The 26,870-nt window shown below is 44.6% G+C and overlaps 1 protein-coding gene across 1 annotated transcript in view; it reads left to right on the top strand.

Annotated features, from left to right (window-relative positions):
* The window catches only part of CHMP4C (charged multivesicular body protein 4C), a 131,285-nt gene that overhangs the window by 69,971 nt on the left and 34,444 nt on the right, over positions 1 to 26,870 (top strand). Inside the window, exon 2 of the mRNA XM_078687103.1 lies at positions 14,525 to 14,702. Within this exon, the coding sequence (XP_078543229.1) occupies positions 14,525 to 14,702 (178 nt within the window). The remainder of the gene's footprint in view (positions 1 to 14,524; positions 14,703 to 26,870) is intronic.

Here is a 26,870-nt window from a genome sequence, read left to right as displayed (position 1 = left end):
CAACCCCAGCTACAGCCCAGGGATACCTGCGCTTTCAGCTTCAATGCAGGCTTAACATTCTAGAACATGGGTACTCGCAAACACTCCCCTGTGGGCCAGAAAGTACTCTCTGTGGCTTCCCGAGGGCCGCACCGATGCCAGCAGGGTCGGGGTGTTGAAAGGTACGTATAGGACGACGCAAAGCAGATTGCTAAAGGTGAGTTTCTAGGACACCTGCTTTGTTTCTTTACCTTTAATTTAGTTAACATGCAAATGAAGTATGCCCATTTCATAGCTTTCTGAATGTTTCTACTCAGTCAAGTATGCTATTAAGCGTATCTCTCTACTAACAGACAAAATGATTTTCGCAAAAACATATCTTGCCTGGGCTGTGATACAGGGCTACCAGAGGCTGAAGGCAGTATCTGTTTGATGACTTGCCCCGCCATAAAAAGCATCACCTGATGATGCTGTGAATGGGATCATTCCCCTCAAAGGTTTTGACCCCAAATTGGAAATGCACATGGCCATCTAAGGAATGCCGCCTCTGCGGTCTAGGGGAGGAGTCATTACAACATCTACTATGGACTTGCCCTTTCCTACTGAAAACTCGAAAATCCATCCTTCGGGAGATTCTCAAGAAGGAACAGAGAAGAACATGCAGAGCCGCAGTCATCGGGTGTCTCGACTGGCTTGCAATCCCCCTGTCCAGTTGCGCCATAAAATTCTGGAAAATAGCAGCAAAGGAACTGGACAAAATTAATTCAAGCAAAACAGCTATTAAATAATCTGCTGGCTCATATCATTATTATTTTTAATGTATTGTTATACCCGCTAGCCTTCTAATTGTGGTCACGATTTTTAGACCTTTTTTGTCACTCTTATGTTTTTAAAATGTTCATTGAAAGCACTGTTTAATGATGGTTTGCCATCCTTTTATGATTTTCAAATGAATCAATAAAAGTATATTTGACTGACTGACTACTCGGTCAAGTAAACAACAGCCCAGAGCTGCTGTTCACCAGGGGGCCGCCATTAAACATCAGGAGGGCCGCATGCGGCCCTCGGGCCGTACTTTGAGTGTCCCTGTTCTAGAACATGACACAGCTGTGGAATACAGATGGGTTGTATTGGCAAGGCCGTATTCTGTGTCAAGAGACCAGTAACATAGAAATGCCGCACAACTCCCCGCTTTGAATTAATAAAAATAAATAAACCTAAGATATGACACTTAATATAAGAAACCTATGAATAATGGATGAAAAAAGTACATTCAAGTGACTAGACGGTGAAAGTACTGTAAAGTTTTTGACCTTTCATAGTCACTGAGATAGCTGGGATTTTGGCAGATACCTTTTTAGGTCTCGCTGGTAAACTGCATCCGAAGGATGCGTGTCCAGCTGGAGACGTATAGTTGCCTGTCTTGGGGGAAGGAAGGACAAGAGGGTGTTACGAGCTTTTGTCCAGGATTTGGGTGCGCGAACGCGCACGTTCCGTCCCGTCCCGCGCCGCGCCGTGCACGTCCCCTGCCACAGATTCCCTGAACACACACATACACACATGCACACGCAGGCAGGAAGGCACACACACGCGCGCACCCCCCCTACTTACCCCCCCCACTCACCGGCACCCCCCCCGCTGCACACACACAGGAGCGCACCCACACGCACACACACATACAGAGACCCCTGCCACGGCCATACAACCCCCCCCCCGCCGCCACCGCCGCATACATACAAGCGCCCCCCCCCAAGCCCCACTTACCGCCGTTATAAACTCTTGCAGCCTCCACGGGGCTCTCCCTCGGGCATGGGAGCCCCGCGTCACCAGCACTGCTGCTCTCCGTGGGCGCATGCGCGGGCTTCCAAAGACGGAAGTCCCGCCCCATGGAAGGTTTCGTTTTCAGTCCTAGCAACTTGTTTATCATAAGCGTTGCCTCTGATTGCCTAAGGGTGATGTCACCCTGGCTGAGCTGGCACCTCCCATTCTCTCCCATTAAAAGCTCAGCATAAAGATAGACAGGCAGGCGTCCTGCCGAGAAACCCCCCAAAAACACGAAAAGGCCGGGAGAGCAGAAACATTGTGCAGCCCGAAGCCAGCGGAGGTGGTCGGACCCAGCACCTGAGTTACAACGCGCAGAGCCACTGATGCAGGTAAGAGGCCCCGGGAATCTGCGTGAAAAAGCAGGCACGGGGGATACGAAGTGTTACTCTAGTCTCTCTGTGTCTAGGGACTGGGAGCATGAGAAGCATAGCCTGTCTGCAGTGTCTGTGCATGAGCAGGTATGTGGTCTGCCTGCAGCCGTGCGGGGAGTCTGCATGTGATCGGTCTGTGTGCATGATAATTCTGTACGTGCATGGTATATATGTGTGCGATGCATGTATGAATCAGTAGGCAATGAAAAGTCCGTGTGCATGGCGTAAGATGTGTGTGTGAATGGGATAGGTTGGAGTGTGTGTATTTCATCGCCGTGTGCTGGCGAGTGCTCATATATCATACGTCTATATCAGTAAGTGTGATCGCTCTGTATGGTTATAGTTAGGTCTCTACCTATGGCTCCGATGCATCTGTATGTGTGCTAATAACAATGTGACAGGTGTGTGGAGTAGATAGTTCTATATTTTTACATATGTGTGCATGGCATGTCTGACGGCTTCCTTAACTGGCCTGTATGTGCGCGAGAGAGCTATCGGCATGTATGTATGTCTGCGCGTGAATGTGGCGGGTTGCAGTTAATATTCTGGTTTTTGTGAGGTTACCTGAACCCCACCTCTCTATCAAAGGCTTTCCTTTGTACATATCGCCGTTTTCATAGATGTTAGTACAATTGGTTCAGTTTATCTGAACTGGGACTGCTTCTCCCAGAGTGCACCCTGTGTTAAAGAAAGGCGTCCAGGTGCCACTGCACTTTCTGGTAAAACGAAAGATTACAATCGGCTTTTTGCCACCCAAAGCTTGAATGCGTGTTCGTATCTGGATATGGAAATTGTGTGTAACACGTCTCTTTGTATGGACCCTACGTTTCGTGAATTGCCTTTGTCTTTTATACAGTGCTTTCTGGCCTTGGCTCTAGACGCTGTAAATAACTAGTGTCACTATTAAACAGCACTCATTTAGGGACCCCGGAAATAGAATGGAGATGTAAGATTCAAATCTGTGGCCTTTGTGATACTTACAAGCCGTGAAAATTAAGCTTTAGTGCTGATGGGACTCCATTTGCCACCCGGAGAAGCTGAACCGGCCCCCAACAACAGCAGTTTCTTTTGAAACATTGGTCCGCATCGAGACATATTTAGTGTAGTGGCTGAGTTCGGAATATCAGCGTTCCTCGGTGACTCGAAATGTCATCGGTTTCCAGACTGCTTTACCACTCCCACCCGGCTTCTGGAACGCGAAACGCGTGCGCCGGCTAATGACGTCATTATAAGCGAGCCGTAGTTCGCCCATGTGACCCAGGCTGTCATGGACACTACATGGTTTGTTGATTCCGGTGGCAGGAGGCAGCCTGTTAAAAAAGGAGAGTGCGACAGTTGCTGGATGTGCCGCGTGCCCCTTGTTTGCGAGTGGAGATGTTCCGTAGGTCCAGGCTCCGTGTTCAACCCAACGTTCAACCTCCTGCAGGATGTAGAGGTGGCCCCGTGCCTCCCGTCCCTGTTGCTCCTCAACTAGCACTCGTCCAGAGCACCACCCCTGATCTACCACCGGCACTTGAGAATGAGAGTCCGCCCTCCGACAGCCTGCAACATCCCATCGAAGAGGCCAACAGCAGCTCCAGTACCCAAAGGTGAGTAGAGTTAATGAACACGAGTAAAGAGGTGAGCCCGCCCCCCACCCGACTTGTTTTCTTTATAAACTTTCACATGCACGGGCGCCACGCTGCATGACTTCCTATCTGACCGCTAACCCCAGCCGCATGCCCCCCCCCCTTTTTTAAGGCACTTGCCAGATATCGACCGCACACTTGCATTCTCTGCTGCTCCTGCCCCACCCAGAACCTGTCAGAAATGTTAGAACAAATTGCACACTTTTGCCTGCGAGGGTCAAGCGCCCTCTTTGTGCATTGGCTGCTGCTTGCGCTGACCCTCTCCCTCCCCGGCCTGGACCCTGAGCGGGTACTGCCCGTTGCCTTTTGACCTCCGTTTTGGACGTCGCCCTCCTTGACCTCCTGGAGCTGTGCGGTGAGTGCTTCCTCCTCCCCACCCCTTCGGGGGCAAAGCCGCTTCTCGGCCATTGCCATGGCTGCGGCAGATCTGGGGACAAGACAGCTCCTGGTGTAAGTCTGGAGGGGGGGGGGAGCAAAAACATAAATAAAAGGCATTGCCATTTACAATGCCAATAGCTCTAACTTTAATAATGCGAGACCTATTGCATTGCAAATGCTTGTTTTGACTTGGTTACATCTACAGATTAATTCTTACTAGATTGACTACCCTTTGCAGTAGTCACATTGTTATTAAAGCCGTAATTGGTATATAATGTTAGTAAGTACAAGGTTTCTTTAAACGAGCCATTCTGTTCAGGTTGAACCATTTCCATCTTCTCTTTTGATAGCATTTCTAAACAATTTAATAACCTTACTAGGTTCAGTGAACTTGGATCCAGGTTCAGATCCTATATGAGCCCTAATCTTTTCCATTTTTACCTTCAATTCTCTCTCTACATGTCTTGTCTTGCATCAAATTTCTTTGTCCTATTTACCATTTACCAATAATTGTGCTCCGCATGTTGTTGGAAGCCACAAGACCATCCCCTCTAAATACCAACTCGTCATGAAGTAAAAGTTCATCTTATACCATCCAGAATGGACAGATTGTTTCATTTAACCTGTTTTATTAGGCTACCAATTCAGAATATACAATATAATTGTTTTGAAAACATCATCACACATGGCTTTTGCTTTCCACTCTTCCTTAGTAATTGCTCATCAGTCACAAAACACATTCTCATTGGCCCAGATCATATCATCAAACTTCTCTTCATCAGAATTTTGCATATATTCTACAGAGAAGATGCACTCTTGTAACTCTACAACCCATTTACGTATTCTGGCACAGACGCTATCTAATCCCTTTTTCACAAATATCTCTGTTAAAGGTTTGTGGTCAGTCCTGCCAGTGAACGTCCAGCCCCATAGAAAGTATTTTAACTATTATATAGCCCAGCATGCAGCTAAAACATCCTTTTAGATTACAGGATAGTTATGCTTTGCCCCCTTGAAACACATCAATGGTATTTCCCACACCACTATCCAGTTATAGGAGCACCTCGCCTAATCCTTTATAGCATCAGTAACTACTTTTGTATGTCTTCCTGCCCCGGAGGTTTTTATATTTGGTGCTTCTCTTATCTCTTGCTTAATGTTTTCAAATTCACTTTGACAGTCAGCACTCCAATTAAACTACATGCCTCACATTAGGGGTAAATGCCCTCGTTCCACCCAAAGGGGTGGGCAGAAACACTGATGCACCTATTCTGGGGTGGGAGCATGGCATGATGCCTGGTTGAGCTGGCCACCATACTTTGTTTTGCTTAAAAAAATGGTGTGGGGGTGTTTCTCTGCCCCCAAACTCTCCTAGGATGTGGATTGAAAGTTTTTACCCAAATGTGCCCCCAGCTGACAGAAAGGCCACTAGACACCATGGATTTCAACAAGGCACCAAAACAGAAATCAAAACAAACAAAAGGCTAGTGTGACCTAGTCTGGCATCAAGGCAATACTGCTATCCCATAATGGGCAATTGAATCTTTCTGTCCCCATGGAGACTGCACCATCCCCGCCCCTATGGCAAGAGGGAATATATATATATATATTTTACATGGCTAGCAGAGTGGGGGCTAAGTCCCAATATCGCCCTATTTCTATGGTTAATGGCTGCATGGTTTGGGCTTGTTAGCTGCCACCTAGACATTTATGAAACAACACCCCTGGGGCAGTCCCACGATGGTGGCCTCGTGTGGTTCCCATGACACATTCTTACCCACAATGCCCTGCAAATCTCAAACTTTGCCTAAAACCGCACATTTTCTATGATTTTCTGTGACCTAAACTTCAGGAAATCACAGCGTACACAAAATTCTACCACTCAGCGTTTAGCCAATTGTCACAATAAAAACGCTTCCCCTCTTGTGTGGCTTGGCCTAGTACCTGTGATACAAAAGGCCCCAAAACGCAATATGGCCTAATTCTGGTCTTTGGGCCCGGGCTCATTGGTCACCCAGCAAAACCTACCAAACCCAGGCATTTCTGACTACTAGGCATCAGGTGAGTCCGGATGGTGTGCCTTGCATGCATCTCACAAGATTTTATTAGCCACAGTGCCATGCAAATCTCAAACTTTCACTAAAATTACACTTTTTCCTCACAAAAGTCTTACCACCCAGCGTTTCCTCCACTTGTTCTCATAAAAATGCTACCCCACTTCTGTGGCTGGGTGTAGTGCCCCCAACTGAGACACTTCCAACCAAGTTAAATGAGAGTTCAAAGTTCAAAAAGACTTTATTCGAATTGAAATAACAATTCATAAAAGTGTACAGATAAAAAACACAATTTAAAATATCATTTTTCCGTTCTGATTGAAACAAAGCTAAGGTTTGACTTCTTGATACGAGAACAATTAAAAGAAATAAGACCGTACAAGCAGGTAAAATAGATAATAATTAAGAAACATTTGACTAAATATTATTATTCCATGACGATAGACTTTCTCACTCTTATAATTGTGTTCAGAAAATGGCTCACTGTACTAATAGTGAGGCAATCATCTAAGGACCTAAGTTTATTATAAGCATCTCTTGAATTCCTTAGGCCCCAGCGTAACAGCAGAGGTTTTAAAATTTGTCGCCTCGAGTGGCTATATAAAGTGCAGAACAGAGTGCAGTGTATGTTTGATTGAAATGATTTATCATCACAAGGACACAGCCTTTTTCCCCTCGTCCAGTCATTGGGAATCGGGAATGATATAAGTCTGTAAAAGGTTTCCAGGCGAAAGTAAGTCAGGAGCCTACGTTGATGTAGGGGGTGATCTAAAGCAAGATACAACTGGAGACCCCTCTGAAAAGTCACTTTGTCGTGGCTCATGACCGATTTTTTTAGACCTTTCGCTCTTCCACCTTTGTGATTCCAAATGTTCCAACAACATCTTTTTCAGCGTAGATCGCGAAAGAGATTCCAATGAGGCTGGGTCAGTAAAGTATTCAGGATGACCAATCTCACTGACAAAGTTCTTAATATATCTAAGCCATTTTATGTTTTTCAGTCCGTCACTGTTTAGGCAGTCCTCTATGATGGATCTGTTCAAGCCTGTGGCAGGGTTAGTCCAAACAGTATGCCAAAGTAAAACTGGGGCGAGTTTTATAATATCCGTAATAAAGAGGAGGGCAACTTCGGCATGTAATACATATATAGGGGTGCTCCTGGGTGTAGCAGTTATAAAACGGAGGAACCTGTTCTCAATTCACTGGATCTCCTCCACTTGCTGCCAGCCCCAGATACCAGCCCCATAGGTCCCAGTAGACACACATTTCGCTTTGAATATACGAAGGAGCTCCATTACTGAGGTCCCAGTAGACACACATTTCGCTTTGAATATACGAAGGAGCTCCATTACTGGTCTGTTTCCTATTTTTTTGGCAAAGTTCATGAGAGCCCCGACTGCTCTGTTAAATGCCACGGCCCGCGCTTTCACGGCCGGCTTCCAGGTGCCTTGTCTATCAAAGAGGACCCCCAAATAGCAGAAGATGTCAGCTAACTCTACCTTCCTGTTATTTAAAACAATTGGGCATGGTAGTCTGTGTTTGTTTGGACCACACGACATAGTAAATGTCTTCGAGACGTTTACACATAGCCCTCTAGTGTTCATAAAATTAGTGAAGGTGTGTACAGCTTTCTGGAGACCCACCTTGGTCTGTGAGAGGATCGCCGCATCGTCAGCGTAAAGTAAAATGGGGATGGGTTTGCCCTTGATTACGGGGTAATCATAATACTGCTGTGTTAGGCAAGAACCCACTCCATTAATGTATAGATTAAATAGTAGGGGGGCCAAAATGCAACCCTGCCTTACCCCTCTGCTGATTTTAAAAAGCTCTGTGCATTCCCCCCTCTGACCGAATCTAACTCGAGCGCCTGCCTCCACATAAAGTTCTCTGATGTATACAATTATTTTATTGTCCAGCCCAATGTCCCTCAACGTCTGCCAGAGTCTCTCGTGCAAAACGCAGTGAAAGGCAGAGCTGAGGTCCACATAGGTCACATACAGATTCGATTTCCTGGCATGAATATATTTTGTAATAATTAGTGAGAGATTCAGTCCCTGCTCAATTGTCCCCCTCCCTCCCCTGAAACCATACTGAAAGGGAGACCTCACTTCTTGTCCCTCCACCCAGTCCTGAATGCGAGCAAGAATGACCCTGCCTTCCATCTTCATGAAGCCATCTAACAAAGAGATGGGCCGATAGCAGGCAGGGTCATTCCTGTCCCCCTTCTTGTATATCGGGACCAGGATTGCCTCCTTCCAAGTTGAGATAAAACCTCTTTTCGTCATGCAATTCAAAACTCTAGTGAGTAGAGGAGCCCACAGGTCTGGGTACATTTTAAAGACATCAATAGGGACCGAGTCTGGGCCTGGTGCTTTCGAGGCTGAGCTCTCCATTAAGGCTTTATGTACCTCCTCTAGTTTGAATTGAATGTCTAGAGGGAACGGGAGATTCTCATCTTCTAAAAATATTGATGTTTCAGAGGCTGGAACAGGCAGGACCTTAGTGGTATACAGGGCCTGGAAGTGGGACACCCACTCCTGGGCCGTGATAGCATTATCTAGGCGGGGACCTTGGCTATCTTGGTAGAAAGGAGCGTTCACAGCCTTCCAAAAAGCAGTAGAGTCCTTTTGTATTGCTGCTGCATGGAGGGCTTCCTAGGCTTCAGTTTTTAAATCATTCTTCCTTCTAGTCAAAGCAGCGCAATACTTCCGCCTTGCCCTTTGAATCTGAGCTCTGTCTAATGGGGTAACATGCAGTACATTTTTAAGTTCCCGCAATGCCCTGGAGCAATTTGGGTCAAACCACCCTGGGGTTCTCTTGACTATATTGCGTGGATCTCTAGTCAGAAGATGCTTGATTAAAAAACAAATTTTATTAAAAGAGAGCAAAACTTGTTCTTCGTTCTCTTCTAACGTCAAACACTTAACAATTTCTTTATGGGAAATATTCACTAGATCTTTATGAAAGCTCTCTGGTATGACCTTCTCCCATTTAATGCAAAAACCGTTTCGCTGGCCAAGAATAGGGTTAAAATCATAATTTCGTTGAGTATTAAGAGGCCGCGTATCCGGGTTTAGCTTGAAAGTAACTGAAATGGGGTAGTGGTCACTAATCCTGTGGTTTCGTCTTCCCAGCCACACACTCCCTGTAGACTCTTTGGGCACAATGGACAATTAAAGTCCCCTACCCACAAGAGGGCCATATCCCCTGAGCAGCTATCTGCAATCGTTTTGAGGGTACTTGACAAATTCTTAATTGTGGTCTCCACTTGTGCTATCGGGATATTATTGTAGAAATTAATAATGGCTAGATTTTCCAAAGCACCCCAGGATACCCTTAAGATCTGATAAAAAGGGAAACCCAGGAAGCTCCCCGGGACCGTGGGACCTGAGCAAATAGACAGATACATAGACAGACCACCCTTATGTCTACCCATTTTAGTGGGAACTGCTGGAGTGAAAAACGTTTTAAAACCCAGCAAATGGGACTGCTCCCTAGCCCATGTTTCCTGGAGCACTATGATTGAATGGGTCATAGTTACTGACCGCCAGTCTGCATCGTTAATTTTTGGGGCCAGGCCCGCTATGTTCCATGTTATTATACTACCAGGGACTTCCGTGTTTGTAGGTGGTGGTACTTCCAAAAGTTTTGCCGGGGCTGGCTCGATTATGTCACAGGGTGATATTACAACCACAGGTATCTCAGGGACTAATTCCATTGTGTCCATTGTTTCACAGAATGTGGTCCCAGACGAGTTATCTAACTGGGGAATTGACATGGTTTTTACCCCCGAAGCTTGTGTTTGGGGATGAGGGTCTATCACAAGGCAGGGATCTGACACGGTCTTGATATGTACAGAAGCAGGGGTATAACTTTGGGCAGTACCATTATACTTTTTGTCTTTTGTCCTATGAGTTGGTGACATATTAGGAGCGGGCCCCAACCGTCATTCGCAGTCATCCAGACCTGAAAGTGCTGCGAAGGTATTAGTATGCTCAAAGGGAGTGAATGGCAGCAAATGATCCATTCCTCTAGTTCCTTGTGAGTGGTCTGGGCCACTGTAGTTGTTTCTGGGTCCCCTATGTGGGATGTTATTCCACCCATAAGCATTTTTTGGGATCATAGGGCTGGGGGCCTGCCACATATTATGATTATTATTAAATGTTGTGGGGAGGTTGTTCCATAGGCCAGGGGGGATCCCTAAAGACATTAGGGAGGTTACCTGAGCTCTTGGGTAAAAATAAGTTAGGTCGTAAGGAATAATGGTTGTACCATTGGTTCTTTAATTCCAATTTAAGATGTAGTTGACTGCTACCGAATCTCTAAAATTTATGATTATGAGATCACCCTCAATTTCTTTCTCTCTACTCCCCAACGAGGAAAGTCACCGTACATGGACAATCTCACCATTGATGTTACTTGGGAGTGGTCTGTACTGTCTAAGCCAGTACATGACTTTATTTTTTAATTGGCTAAAACTTCCCTCCTGCCACCTTGTAATATGGGGACACCTGTGAGTGCAACCACGTAGGGGACCGCGTCCGGTGGTAATTCAACTTGGCGGGCCCTACGGATTCCTGCTCTATCTGGGTGTGCCCGCCCCCCATGCTCATAGCCATTTCCTCCGTAAACTGTACTAGCTTTCTTTGGGAATTCCTTTGGGATATGTGGAGCTAGTTGATAAGCTGCTTTTGGCGGATTCGCCCCTTGGTGATTACCTGCCACAGTTTTGCTAGATGAGCTAGTATCCATTTGAGTTGCAGGGATAGAAGATGGAACTGCGGGTGCGGGGAGTAGAACCTGCTTAGATGCTACTTTAGGAAGACTTGCTTTGTTAGTAATAGCTAGTTCTAAATCCCCCAGCCGCTGCTCTAACCTCTTCAACCTCTCCAATATAGGAGAGGTGAATGACATAAGTAGGTGTTTGATACTATCGAGGGAGATAGAGGATAGTTGTTCCTTGATCGTATCGTCCCGGATAGATGTTTTACTGGTGCTGGGTGCACTCAGTGTAGGGCTATTTGTGAGTAGTATTGTTTTAGGTACGGCCACCTGACCTGACTCTGGAGGTAGTCTAACCTTTGTAATAGGAGCAGATGTAAAAAGCACCTTGTTGCCCTTCCCAAAGTCAGTGTGGCTGATCTTCGCTCTTTGTGGCCCACCTCCTCTCCTCCTTCTCTTATTTGCTGGTGGTCCAAAGACTTTAACGGCTTCCCGTTTCCCTGCTTTCTTTTGTATATTCCCTACCAGTACTCGAGGAGTATCATGTATAATTTCTATAGGAGCATTAGTGTCACTAATATTTAGGGTGCTATTTTGTTCCACGCTATTAAGGGCAGTCGATGAGGGAGGCGTATCGCGCAGGAGCATAGGGGCGCCCTGCGTAGATAAAACATCCTCAATTCCTATTGTTGGGCCTGTGCCTGCTGGATTGATCTGTGTTAAAGCGTCCACAGGGAGTCTGTTTTTGATAGCTTCAATTGAGCGGCGCCGCTCAGCCCTACGTTCAGCCAGTGAACAATCCCTTTCTATATCGGGAGGAGGTTTCCTAAAGTAGTCAACCAGTGTACCCTTAAAATTTCCCGCTACTTAGACTTGGACGAATTTTTCAGCGTTAGTAGCCATGAGTGCTAATAGTAAACTTTTGTTGAAGACAGACCCCAAGTAGGTTACCCTTTAACGTTATTAGCTGCTGGATAAGTATTGCCAAAAGCGTAACCAAATCAAGGGCCCTATAGATGATCAAAGTCAAAGTGGAACTTGCTGATCAGTGGCAATAGGAGGAGCAGTTACTTTGCGTGAATGTAGCGAGTGCACATAGTTCAGTGTCAGAGAGATAGCAGACTTACCACGTAGTTTGGATGGCGTTTCAGCGAGGTTTTAGAGAATGGGCCCAGCCCAGCCACCTTACGGCCACAAAACGGCCCGCCCTTTGCTCCGCGCTTTGCCCCGCGTGCGTCCCGCGTGCGCGTCACACGCTGTCTGTATATAGCGGGAGGTGGGCGGGAAGAGGACCAGCTGTGGCGAGTCTCCAGGCGCAGCGCCCGCTGGTCCTCGCAGTCCCGCAGGGGTGAGGCGTCTCTGCAGGGCTCCACTCGTTCTTCAATGGAGTCCTTTGCCGGTGATAACCTCGAGCGGCTCCCGCGAAGCGGGGGCCGCGAGGAGTAAGCAGATGTCAGAGTCAGGGAACTTAGGAAAGAACAGGCAGGAAGGAAAGAACAGGCAGGAAATCGCGTTGTACCTCTTTACAATACACAGAGTTGCTTGCAGGACTCCCATTGACCTTGGTTTGATGCATGCCTGTTACGTACACTAGGCCTAGCCACAGAAGTGGAGTAGCATTTTTATTAGAACACTCTGTGGTAATATTTTTGTGTATTATTGAAGATTCTGGGATTGACATCACAGAAATGCTCGAAAAATGCTGTTTTTTAGGCAAAGTTTGAGGTTTGCAGGACATCGTGGATGAGAAAACTTTGTGAGACCCATGCGAGGCACACTACCCTTGACTTTCCTGGTTGTCTAGTTTGCAGAAATGTCTGGCTTTGGTAGGTTTCCCTTTTGGTGTCTCCACATTGTGGTTTGGGCGCTTTCCTGTTTGAGGCAGTAGGCTTACCCACACAAATGAGTTACCGTTTTTATCGGAACACTTGGGGAAATGCTAGATAGTTGGACATTTGTGTCTCCACAGATTCTTTAACTGTCCATCACAGAAATGTGAGGACTTTAAAAAAAAAAAAAAATGTATTAATCTAATTTTGAGGTTTGCGAGGGCTTGCGACGGTATGAATATCTGGTGAAAGCATCACAAGTCACCACAATCTGTATTTCTGTGGGTTTCTAGATTTCAAAATGGAAAGGATTACTAGATTTCCCTAGGTGCAAGCTCTGAGCTAGGACCAAAAATTCACAGCTACCAACATTGCAAAAAAGGGTCACTTTTCAGTGGAAAAGTTTGATGTGCCTTTGTGTTTTGGAGCCTTTTCTGTTGTGGACCCTAGCCCTACCCACACAAGTGAGGTTCCATTTTTATCAGACATCTTGGGGAAATGCTGTGTGGCAGGACATTTGTGGCTCCCCACAGATTCCAGAAGTTGTTCTCACAGAAATGTGAGGACATTTTTTTTTTAAGTCCAAGTTTGAGGTTTGTTAAGGCTTCTGGATAGGAAAACATTGTGGGATCCACACAATTCAAGCTACATTGGATTCCCCTAGGTATCTAGTGTTTAGAAATTTAGAAGTTTGCTAGGTTTCCATACATACTAGCTGAGTTAGGGCCCAAAATCCAGAGCTTCCCACATTGCAAAAAAGAGTCGATTTTCAGTGGAAACACGTGATGTCTAAGCTGCATTTTGAGTCCTTTTCTGTCACGGCCACAAGGCCTAACCACACAAGTGAGTTACCATTTTTATCAGGGGACTTAGGGTAATACAGAGTAGTAGAATGTTTGTTATTATGGATTGTATTTCTCTGCATTTGTGCCTTCCAAAGGTAAGCCAGTTTGTAAGAAATCATTTTGAGATGCCCCTCTGAACCACATGCTAGTATGGATACCCATATATTCAGAAATGTGCAAATAACCACTGATCTTAAACTCCGTATCTAGTGCCCATTTCAGAAATACATAGGATTACTTGATATCCATTTTTCACTCTTTATAATATTTTATCATATGAATTGCTCTATACCTGGTACACTTTGATTAACCATTGTAAGGGGCACCTCAGTTGTTGGCTCTGAGTACCTTTAAGTTCTTGGAAAACCAACAAACCCTATATGTCCACACAAGCAGAAGGGTCTAGCGGACATAGTGGTATATTGCTTTTGTAAATCGGCGATTGTGACAAGAAGTTACAAATGAAAGCATTGTCTAAATGGATGTTTTTTCCTACTCATTTTCAATATAATTTTATTTCAATGGTTAGTTTATTCAGAAAAACCTGGAGGGATCTACACAAATTACCTCTTGTTGAATTCTGTCTACTTTTCAGAAATCTTTAGCTTTCTGGGATCACCCATGGGTTTCACAGCAGTTTCTACCATGCACAGAGTCTAGGGGTTCCCCAAAGGTGTACGAGGCTCAATGTATTCTACGTTATCCTATAAAAAGAACATTACCCCATGCATCATATGTACTCTATTTAGTGGAAATATTTGGCAGTCCTGAAAGCATTTCCCAATAGTGCTCAAGCATTTATTTAGAAGTAAGAAATGTTTCCAAGCGTTTGCCTTTTTGCCAATAAAGCCATGTGACCGACCAGCTTACATGACTGTTTCTGTTTTTCCGCAGCTGCTCTACAGGCTCTGAAGAGAAAGAAGCGCTTTGAGAAGCAGCTGGTACAAATTGATGGAACACTTTCCACTATTGAGTTCCAGAGGGAGGCACTGGAGAACTCTCACACCAACACAGAAGTGTTAAAGAACATGGGCTATGCTGCAAAAGCTATGAAATCGGTTCATGAAAACATGTATGTTTTTTTTAAATATATTTGCATTAGAGGGCAGTGATGCATGTTTTAAAAATATCTGTCAAATGCCATTTGGGAAAGCCAGCTGATTTAAAATCCCCTTATAGCAATGTTGGCCATACTTCTGTCTCTGTAATTCCATCATCTTTCACGTTGGTATCCCTGCTGTATTGTACTTAATTGGCCATTCACTACTAAGGCAACAAAACCATCACCATACTGCCTACATTAGGTAACAAGACATGTTTATTTATTTATTTATTACAATAGCAAAGCGTAGAGGGGAATGGCAACAATTCCCAGTTCCCTTACCTTATCTGAATCTTTGAAAACATATATTGTGTCTGGTATGTGGGTCAGGAAAGTTCAATGAAACGCATACCAGCAGATCTGGGAACATGTTAAGTTTGTAACGGGACACTATAGGGAAATATTTGGAAAAACATAGTAATTAATTCTCATGTCTTAATGTTGGTGAATCTACCAAGTAGTACATACCATGTTCGATCTCAGCAAGTAAACATAACAGGCATTGGCATCATCAATAGGTTTCGCCTTTGGGGCCTTATAAGTGTTTAGCCATGCAACAATTTGTTGTTGCACCAAGGATATTGTGCTGCATAACTAAATACTTATAAGGTCCCGAAAGCGAGACCTATTGGCGATGCCAATGCTTGTTTTTTTTTTTTACAGAACTGTTCATTTACAAGCAGAGATATATTATTAGTTGGTATAAAAGGATCATAGAAATGACATGAAAGACATTACTAAGAAAGATTAAGCACAGTCCCGGATATGAGTTGAATTTGGCTTCGAATATTTCGTTCGAGCTGATGATGAGCCTTGAGGGAGGAGAGAGTCACGGGACATAATACATATAACAGAATAACATTCTATTTTTCTGTTTTTGGAGAGGGCGATGAGGCAGTGGTAAGGATGCGTGCCAAGTCAAATAAAGTAATCTGTAACATAAAATGAAACAAAATGTTTGGATTATTTAGGGTACTCTTCATTACTTTCGCTCCATTCTTCCTTGTACATCTTCATTACTTTTTCTTCATTGTTCTTCGTACCATTCTAAAAGGAAATGAGTCATTTCATCTCCCATCAGACTTAATCAAAAGCCCCAGGTTTTCACTTCCCTAGGTATGTTTGGGACAGAGTTTTATTGCTTGGATTAATGCATATGTTTTTATGTTACTCCTGATAATTTATCCTGTCCTCTCACTGACCCCAAACATGCTGATACTGTGCTGACCTACACATGCTTACATGTTCTGGCAATAGGAAAGGAATCATACTTCAGATCCTTTGGATTCAATTGCACTTTAACCCCTTCAGCGCTAATGACAAGGGTAACTCGTCATGGACTTTCCATTGATTTCAATGGAAAGTCAATGGGAATGGTCGACATGCCTTAGCGTCCAAGTGGTTAAGCAGTACCGACTTTCAGGAACAAATTAAGTAAACAATAAAGTGATTGAGCGGAATGTTTGCCAACAAGAGATTGCCTGGTTTAAAGTATGACGTCCTTGCTGGTGGTGCTTATGAAACAAGAGTCCATGACGAAGATGGTACTCACAGGGAGGAAGTTCAAAATGAATGCTTTCTGCTGTGAAATCACATTTACTATGTCCCACTGGAACACTGGAGAGGCTTGCTTCCACGGGTTCACAAACAAATCATTGCTCAGTCATTGCGGGATGAATCACAACTGGCATGTTCTGGGTGTTATGAAAGGTAAACTTGCAAGGTCTCTGTAGGAAGTGGGGGCGGGGGTGCTGGCACACTCTGACAGTCGGTGGCCACTGTGGAAAAGATGGGTTAACTGTAATTGATGAGTGAATTCATTGTCGGTCTGAGTTTTCCAACTTCAATACATAGGAGTTAGTCTTATAGGCAGAGCAATGGACAAACGTGAGGGAAAGTTTAGCACTGTTGTGTCTCGGAATAACCCCCCATTTTGCAGCTAGGATGTATCCCGCCACCAACCAGATGCTCAGAGGAGCAGTAAGGATTGCAGGCCAGACCGACAGAAGGATCCAGTATGTGAAAGGAGGTTGCTTACCTTGGACAGAAGAGGTAACGATGAGCGGCTCCATAGGCAGCATTGAATGGTGGTGGTGAAGCAGGCGTAGCAGGTGGGCACAGAGGAGGACTTGTCACACCAGCAGGTGCCTAGATAGCAGCAGAGGCAGTTCGGGTAGGAGGTCTGGATGCCGGGCTAGGCACCTGTTCAAAACCAGAAGCCGGGACGCCGTTGTCTCTAGAAGGTGCCGCTCGTTTGCAGTGCTCATACTAAACTTGTGCTATAATTCTCGCAAACTGGCTGTTTGATGTGCGTTATATTTGCTGACTGTTTTTTGTTGCTGATTTTCTCAGCATTTCAGTATAGATCGAAGTGGGCCTGCAGTTCATCAGATATAAGCATGTACAAAATCAAAAGCTACAGTCGGTTCCTGGGCTTCACCTAGCTCCAAGAGCCTCATACACAGACGCAAAGAATCGCTTCACTGAGTGCATATAATGCTCTTGTGACATCACCAGCCACCATACTTCTGGGTTCAATTGTGATGTCATAAGGTCAGCTACAAGAGGCAGAAGTGAGCAAATAGCACCTGACAGCTCCATCTTTATCCGCATTCATGAGGATGTCCATTTATGCCCTCTTCTGCGCACTGCTGTGAGTTAGTGCAGGAGCAGTGTTTCTGCAGTTACCAGTAACAAGCAAACTGTCTTTAAAAGGCACCTGTAGCCAGAATGCGACTAATTATGAGCGCAGATAGCAGTTTACTCTGGCCAGGACGTAGTGCTACATTGTCCTGTGTCTGGACTTGGCGCTGTGGAACAGGCTGCACGAAAGATAAAGATAGGCCTGCTGTAAAGTTAACAGACACGGGTGTTAAACACAAAGTGATGCAAAAGGAGAACAGTTGCTGGCCACATGCATCTCTTTCTTACACACTCAGGTCCTTTGTTCATTGCAGACTCTGATAGCTGAGATGACCTGACCTTACATCTACTGGCTATCTGTCTGCATAGAGAGAGCTGAGAATGCTAGTGGCGGCGCCTGGCAATGATTAGAGCTACTGGTTGTTGGGTTTTCTAGAGCAGCCTCATGATGACGTGCATCCATCTTGTTTTAAAAAAAAATTCTTTACCATTCCAAGAAGAAAGTTACATTTGCGTGAAAACGCACTCTTAAGAAGTGCCACACGGCACCGCAAAAGTGAAAGTAATCACGGCTGGTGACGCGAGTGGTGCGTGCTGTACACGTCGTGTGCGCCAGTGCGCGTTCTAGCAAGCTGGTTGCCTGCAAGCTTGTGGTGGGTAGCACTTTTGAAACCCGCTTTAAGCTTACTAAATGTCTCGCTGACAGCGTATGCGCGCTGGTTCAGCAAGACCTAAAAAGGGAAGTGTGTTCAATTTGAATGCTTTTAAAGATTTCATATTGCTATGCCTAAGACTTACTTGGGGGAACTAAATATCTGACCACCGACGACAAGTGGATGGGGGGGGGATTTACCACTCACTTTGCTGAGAGTCCAGTTAATATGGAACGTTGTTCAGAACTCAGTGGTGAAGACTCTGATTGTAGTAGATCTAAGGTCCTCATTATAGTGGTGAATAAAGGACAAGGTTGATCTCTGATCCTCTGCTTGCCTCACCTCCTGCTTGCGTGAAATATCCGTTATAATGATTACCTATTGGTTTGACTGGGGCCATGCTTCTTCATTCAATCACACTTCAGAGTAATGTTTGAGGGCTGGACCTTGAATAGATTGTCCAGAGGCAGAAGCAGATACTGATCTTGCAGTAGGAAACTCATTTACTTAGCCCACATTTAGCTAGGTAGTAACATAGTTGTGTTGTCTTATTTGATATCATTAAACAAAGCAAACCTGACACTACGTGAAATGTAATCAAAAGGTTAATTTTGAGAGTGGTGCATACTCCCTTTTTCGACGTATGATGTCTTTTCACCTTTGCTGCTACTATGTTTAATCCAAGTTGTATGTGAATTTCTTTGTCATTAGCTTGGAGACCTACTTCCAAGGAGCAGCAACTGTTCTGATGAGGAAGAAGGGGTTACTCTTTTAACATAGCAGCTCCAATAGCAGTGCCGATTGTTTTACTTGTTAAATTGGGACAAGCTGGTTTTCTGCATCAGTTGCTAGCCATTCTGTGAAATGTCTGACTTTTAAAAGTCCTTATTAGAGTGAACGTGCCCCCATGCTTATGCCTCACTGTTAAGTCTTCTTTAAACTGCATACTCCATGCTGCTTAGTCCCTGACATATTCTGCTTCTTGATTATGAGCATCGGCCTTCTGGCAACAGAGTGCCATTCCCGTCTGAAAAATCCACTGTATTGGTTTATTAGACAGGGAGCGCACCTGTCCCTGGTTTGTCTAAGTGCAGGGATTCATTGCCTCTGTGGGATAATCGTGCAAGAGTACTGAGCTTTTATCTGTGGGAATATCTACAGTAGCTGTATTTTAGAATCACTGACCATAACAACTGAAAATTATGCATCTGCTGGGTGTCAGTAGCTTCCTTAAGAAGTTGATGTTTGGATTGGTCATGGGGAGTACTGTTAATCGTTTGGTAACCTAGGCTATGTGGACGTCTCCATTAATAATCCACATTTGTAAAGCGCGAACAATCACCCGTAAGGGTCTCTAGGCGCTGGGGAAGGAAGATTAAGCAAGCTATTGCCCAGAGTCACATGGTGCTGGGCTAATCTGCCGCCGGCCCCGGGGATCGAACCGTGATCCCCAGATTCCATAGTCAGTCCCCCGAGCCGTGGCGCCACACCTCTCCCTTCCATTGGTGGTGGTACCAACCCTAAAATACTACATCTTGAATTCAGACATCGCCTTGTCTGCTTTCGGGGAAATATATTGTAATAGAATTGACAATGATTGAACATGTCCTGTACCCAACTTGCTTCCTACAGAGCAAGAATCTGAGTACATGTCCATCTGTAGATCAGCTGATGGGGAGACTTATTCGGCTTTAAGTGGTAAAGGTTTTTCACGTCTTGCGAATGGACACTTTCCTGCATAAAGTCATTACATGTGTAACACCTTCTCCTTTCACCATAAGGAAGAAAATTGGCTGTCAGGTTTGCTTTGTTTAATGGTATCAAATAAGACAACACAACTATGTTACTACCTAGCTAAATGTGGGCTAAGTAAATGAGTTGTTTTGCTCCTCATGAATGAGTGAGCGAGTCATTCTTGTAGTGGATGGTAAGAAATAAACACCTTTTTTTCACGTGGTCACCTACCACTGACAAACCGATATGAACACTGTAAGGCCTCATAGAAAGGCACCTTGGTTGTTTACAAAATATGTGAAGATCTGTTTTGTAATAACCGTGAGTAATTCTGTTTGGCATCAGACACCAGTGCTAAGACTAACTCGTATGGTTGTATGATCAAGCTAGATAGTGAGTGGGTTAAATAACTCTGACCTGAGATATATTTTCATGATAAGTATAAGACTAAAGCATGTTCGCCAGCCATTTATCCTTTTATGATCATGACTGGGTTAGCGGTTTCATAATGGTGAAGTGCATTGGTGCCTATGTAGTGTGAATACTCTAAAGGACACAATGCAAAATGTATTCCAGGTAAAAATGTCAGTTCTGTAAATTATCAATAATGTGGGCATTAATAGGCCTGGGGAGAAAAGGTGTATGGGTAGTGTTGCTGGAAAGTAGGGTAATGAGTAAGGTGCTGGTTATTTATTCAGACCGGTACTCTGAGGACTCTCCTGACAAAAAAGGACTGTACAGGTGGATTCAAACAAAGTCTGAGTGCACTTCACTTCACCTTCATCGTGGTCTTATTTTGCCACTGATTTTGATGGTTAAGGGTCAGTATCCAGGCCAGTTGTTGGCACAACCCAGGCCCCAAGGTAATAAGTCAACTCGTTTTAGGACTTTCATTTATTTATGATAAATGGGCTAGATATTTAAAGAACAGAAAGATTTCTAAAAGTTGAGCGAAGAGAGGTACACCTGATGAAACACATGCCTAAGATCCTGACATACTCCTACTCACAGCAGATGGACCGTGCAAAACAACCAGCAACCTAGTGGAGGTGGTGGGGTTTAACTACTTCCTTGGGTGAAGCACTATGAGAAGCAAAAGACTGGGGGGAGGAAAACACAGAAAACAGGCAGAAGGTATAAGACCTTATCATAACAGGATTGCTTCAACACTTAGGATCTTACAGAAAAACCTGTTAATTATTACTCAAACCCTAGGACACCTGATCACCCCTTGACAGGATTAAACCCTATTCCTTCAATAGGATCTGTACTACGTAAACTAGAGCAGCTGTTCGAAGCACTGCAGTGGAGCTCGTTCTTGCCACATAGTCATTAGACGAATGCAAGGCTCTCCTCCAGCAAGAGGTCAATCCGAACCAAACTCTCATCAGGGGAAAGACAGCCAGCATAGATTTGGAAGAGGGGTGCAAGATTTAACTTCTGTTGCAAACCACAGTGGAGATGAAGACCATGACGCTTGACATTCACATTGGTTAGGCCCTTACCACCGATCGAGGAACACATCCATAGGATAACCCACACTCTCTAAATCTTGCACCCACAACACACTTATTCAGTGGGATATCCTTAGTGGAGCACCCTTGCTGAATTAATCCCAACCCAGACCTTTTATTTAAAATGTGTCTAAATGGCAGATAATTGATCAACGCTGATCGAAACAAATACAGAGTGACCTAATATCACAGATGTTTAAGTGCATGGCTCTTTTAGAGGGGTTTCCCTTGTAAGACAATTCTATTTGAGTATTGCTTCACCAGTGTGTTCAAATGGGCGTCTGACAAGGTCACAACAGGCCTTCATGTGATAGAACAGAAGTTATTCAGTGGGAAAACATTTTTGCATTGTATCACCAGACACACAGGCTTTTTTATTCTGATTCTGAACAGCATTTTGTAAAAAGCAAATGCACATATAACAAGCCCACTTCCTCATCTATACTCCGAAGGCTAAACAGTGATAAATTTGGGACTCCTGCAGACATAACTGTTTATATCTTTCCTCAGAATTTGGGCTAAGCCTTTCTTGTGTCAGCAACCTTGACGAGGGGGGGGGACGTTTTGCTCCTTTCTCATCAGTTGTTCACAATAAGTAAGAGAAATACAGTGATATTCAAGTAGGGATGTTATACCAGAACAAAATATACTACTCTCTGTAGACATTAGCCATTCATGACCAGGGACTGCTTACATAAGTGGATGGATAAACACAATATCAAACGACATCTTCAACAAAAACAACTGTGGAGAGGTATGCTGTCTTAAGTCATGACTGACAAGCTGACAAACTGATTCGGTTGCTCCTAGCATGACTTGTGGAGCACAACACTCCGACATGCATGGCTCAATTTGGAGGAGGTACTGGACTTACAATTTCTATGGCATGCCTCCATCTTCCCCTGGATAAAGTACTCGCACAAAGCAAGAGTTGCCATTGTGATGAGCCATCAATTCCACAGAATTATTGAGATGCTTCTCAGTCTATTCCCCAGTTTACCGGTCATTCATACAAGGGCCCAAGGCATGTTAATGTTTATCCATAGGAGAACCAAGGATGAACATTACTGTAGCTGGATGCATAGGGGACCAAGTGGTAAAATGTTCTTACTCATCTCTCTAGAGGGCTTTTCCCTACTATGCTGGAGCACTCTGGTGAGACAGAGACCGATTTCTTCTATCCCCCAAAAAATTGTCAACTTGATGCTCGTGAATTATTTTTATAGTTCACAAAGGATGCAGGTTGCCTATCTTCTTTTTTACCTGATGTTTTGTCTCTTCAGAAGACTCATTCATCCGACTTCATGGCAGAAGCGCCATAGCTTTTTAAGCTAGGAGGAAAACGTTGGATGCTCCCCAAACTGTCCGAACTGTGTGAATCTTTGTTTATGTTAAAAATTGATCTCATCCGAGAATTCCACAGCTAGTCTTTGCAGCATCGTGACATACACCTGTTTGTCTAAATTCTATGTCAAAAAGTTTATTATAGTCACGTTGTCACAGTTACTGTTGGTCTGCTACTGTAATTACAAAAGCTACAGCCATTATGAAAAATGCCACATCTGACGAGTATTTCCATTACACCTGTATTCTCTGATAAGTCTACTCAAGAGGGTAGGTTATTTTGAAACCTTGTCCCCTTAATCACTGTGTGTAGATACTGAAGCTACACTTCAACGATCAGGCCCAATAAGGCTCAAGTGTGACTTGTATTATTTTTTGTTTTATGCAGAGCGGATGGGGAGAAGGTGGTCAGGACAAACTAGCCCCTATGTTGGTGTTAGCAGGCTAATGAGCGTAGCGTATATCTCCTTCTTAATGGCAAGGAGGGCTAAGATTTTAGAAAATGCTGCCTGCAGTAATTTCAAGTAGTTTACAATGGCGAGCTCAGTTCCAATCCGTGTGTGATCTCAGATCCCACCAAACCAGACCATCTGCGCGGTTTGAAAATCTAGATTTTCAGAGGTTTTCTCAAAAGTAACCATTTGTGCTCTTGTGTATACATTTCTAATACCCAAGTCTTTAGGACACTCTATTCAAAGGGACCTACCCCAATGCCAAATTATGTGCGTTATTGGATCTGGTATTTGTCTATGGGCTATAATAGTGTCACAGCTTGTGCATGTTGCATGAGTTCTTGTATCCAAAAGCCCCACGATGCACAGGCCATTGAATTTGATTCTGCCTTCCCCTGGGAGACAATTGAGTTCTTCTAAAAAAGGTTTACTTTAGTTGTGCTCCATTTCAGAACCAGCCGTGCCACCTGGTACAGCGCTCATTGTGGTCACTTTTTGTCATCACCTCCTTTCATGACCATGACTCTGGTCTGCAGTATTCAATATATTTTGGCGGCAGACAGAACTTTCCAGAGCATACATAGGTGTTATGCAAAGGCGTTCCTTGCTGGTCCGAAGGAAATGCTGCAGATTTCCTAGCCTTAAGGGTTATTGTCCTAAGCATTGAAGACCACGACCGCCATCACTAATCGGACTCCCTTCTCCAGCTTCCTCTGACCAGCTGTGGCCTCCTTAGATATTTCCTCGGGGTGGCAGCTTGAAGGAGAAGCATCTGTAGTCTGGCAGGTCATGGAATAGAACACATGGTTCCAATATCAGTTTGATAATATCTGCCGGTTACTTTCACAGTTGAAAACAACAATGGTGTGTCCCTCCACCCTCAATATTTACGATTTCTTACCCCAGTGTTAGCGGGAAACCTGATGTAGCTTGATTAAGGGAATTTTAACGGATAGGATATTAAGAAATCTATCTGACAATGATGGCTAGTGAGTCGTGATCTCCATTACATCAGTCCCTCTTTGGATTGGCAGGAGCATGAGCAGTGGGGAGAAACCAGCACAGCACATACATAAGGGGGTTGTGTTAGAGGTGGACAGTGAACAGCTGGAGGCCAGACACAAGACTAGAAGCCAAAATACGTTTACTTCCGCTTGCACTTCTTTAAAGGCCACAGGTGATACACCAGTTAGACCACACATACCAACGGAGCATTTAGAATTCTAGATGGGTAACATTAAATAGCAGGGATGTTTTTCACCCCGGGATTTTCAGTTGTATCAATAATAGCCTATGAGACTGAAGCTTGAGTTGTCTATGATGTCACTAAGGCCTGGAGGTGAAAAACGTTCCTTTTACTCCTGTTAAATGATCTTCAAATTAATGTTATGTATTTACTGCCCTCTTCCTCCCCCTCCCATTCCCTCAGAAAACATGATCTGCTCCTTCCTTTAACAGGTACACCGGAGCAGAGTAGTGAAAAGAGAGCCATGCGTAACATGGCCTCATCTCCTAAACAGAAACATAAAATATCTGGCTTCCTGCCACATCCCCTGAGCTTATTCTGCCCCTGCCAAAACAAAAAAAAAATCCCATTTTCTGGCACCCACCCACATCACCCAGTCTTCAAACCTGCCAAATGATTAATTTATATAAATAAAAATATGACATTTGAATTAATTGGGAAAAAACCCAAACGTTATAGTGCTTTTAAAATAAGGTAAAAACAAATGTTTAAAAACGAAAAAAAGTCAGAAATTCACCAGTATTTATTCACTGAAAAAAAAAACCACAACGGTTAAAGTGGTATTATACGTCAGCAAGGTAATAACAGTTTTAACTTGCGTTAAAAAAACTTAGAAATTCAAAGTGAAGTTATTCTTAGGTCGTTTAATAATATAAATACCTACCAATTTAAAAAACAATGAAAATCACCAGTTATGCCTAACTGACCTAAGAATAACTTTCACTGCCATAGATTTCATATCCCATCATTGATGTAATATGTTACGTCATAAACAGTGAACAATAGCTGTGTAAGTTATACATAGATCAGTTCTGTATAACTAGTGAATTTAAGTTACGTTAAACCAAAGTTACATTAGAACTACCTTACTTACGCATAACTCTAGTTTAAGATTTATTTTTAGTGAATTTGTATGCTTTTTTTTAACATTAAGGGGCCGATTTCAGGAGCTGTAACCGACCGACCTGCTGTCGTCTGTTACAGCCCTGCTAGTATGATGCGACCGAAAAGGGTTCGGTCACATTCGTATACTTTACAATACAAGCATGCATTCCGAGCGTAATGCATGCCCGCATTGCTGAAATCAGGGGTGCAGTTGTGGCTGGCACTCGAATGTGCCTGCCACCGGGTGCAGGGATCAACGGAAGGGCACCATAGGTGCCGCCATCCGGTAGCCTCACACACATGGGGGCCCTGCTAGGGGCCCCCCAGAGACAGCTTCCGACTGCCTTTTGTTGCTAGACACACCGGCACGAAAAGGCAGTGAAAAGTTGCCATCGTACTCCCTCGGTCGTAAAGAGGCGACCGGGGGAGTACTGAGGGATTTCCAGACTGCGGACAGGCTCTCCGAGCCTGTCGTCCGCAATCCGGAAATCCGAGTCTGATTCCTTTCCGACCGAGCCCATCAGAATGGCTCGGTAGGAAAGGAATCCGGGCCACACATTCCAGGTCGGTCGGAAGGGCCCCAACCATAATTCGGAGCCCTTCCGGCCGAAATCGGAATCGGCCCCTTAGTAATATCTTACTATTATGCTTCTGCCAAAGCCCGATGTGCATGGTGTATGTTTGTGTATAGATAGATATAGATGCACATAAAACTAAAGTTAAAGTTACTGTATAGTTAGGTGAAACGTAACGTTTCAAACTCTAAAACCACTGAAATTCACCAGTTCTAGTTAACTTAAGTACCTATAACTCACGGCCCACCTTGCACAGTGTTGTCATCAGTAATGTCATTTGGGGCCTACCCAGGAGGGCAAGGGGGGGGGGGGAAACAACAACCACAGACAAGTGATAAAGTGTGACAAAGGCCGATTTATTGGAAGCAGCTGCATCCTAAATAAACAAACCTGGCCTGTGCCGAACAAAACTAGCCCTCACTAAATAAGAACTACCTGACCAAAATCCCCACCCCCTCCCCTAAATGATTGTCCCCATTTCACATAAAACAACACCCACAACATAACCACAGCATACCACCTGACCCATGCCTCGTTACCAAATTGGACCTTCCTTGAACTCAGTGATTCCTGCCCCTTTTCCATAACAAGCCCAGGCCTCCTACCCTTTCCCCCTTTTAACTCTAGCAAAAGCGCCACTCGAAAGCCGCTTAGTGGCTTTCGACCCCCGCATAGGAAAACCCCTCCTTTGGATACCTACGCACCCCTAAAGCCAAATCCAGTGCCTCCTTCATCTGACCTATATACAGTTCCATCCCATAACGGGATAAGTGAACCCCGTCCTCTCCCAAAAAATACACCGCCCCATACCTCAGCACCGGGTGCTCCATACGCCCAATCCCTTCCTTCGTGCAAAAGTCCTTCATGTCTCTGTTGATTTTTCTCCTTGCCCTATCTAAGGCCCCCGGGCGCTCCGCCCCCCTCCAGACACTCCTTGGGATGAATTCTGACCATATGACGTGGCACCCCGCCCACTTCTTCTTAATCTCCAGGAGGTCCCTTTTCATTTGCTTCACTAATGCCAGACCTTTGCTCACCGCCAAGTCGTTTTCCCCCACGTGTACCACCACCACATCCGGGCACACCCCCCTC

The sequence above is a fragment of the Lissotriton helveticus genome, chromosome 4_1 (assembly GCF_964261635.1).
Source record: "Lissotriton helveticus chromosome 4_1, aLisHel1.1, whole genome shotgun sequence".
NCBI classification, from domain to species: domain Eukaryota; kingdom Metazoa; phylum Chordata; class Amphibia; order Caudata; family Salamandridae; genus Lissotriton; species Lissotriton helveticus.
The sequence above is the reverse complement of the archived record's forward strand: the minus strand, read 5'-3'. Positions and strand labels throughout refer to the sequence as shown.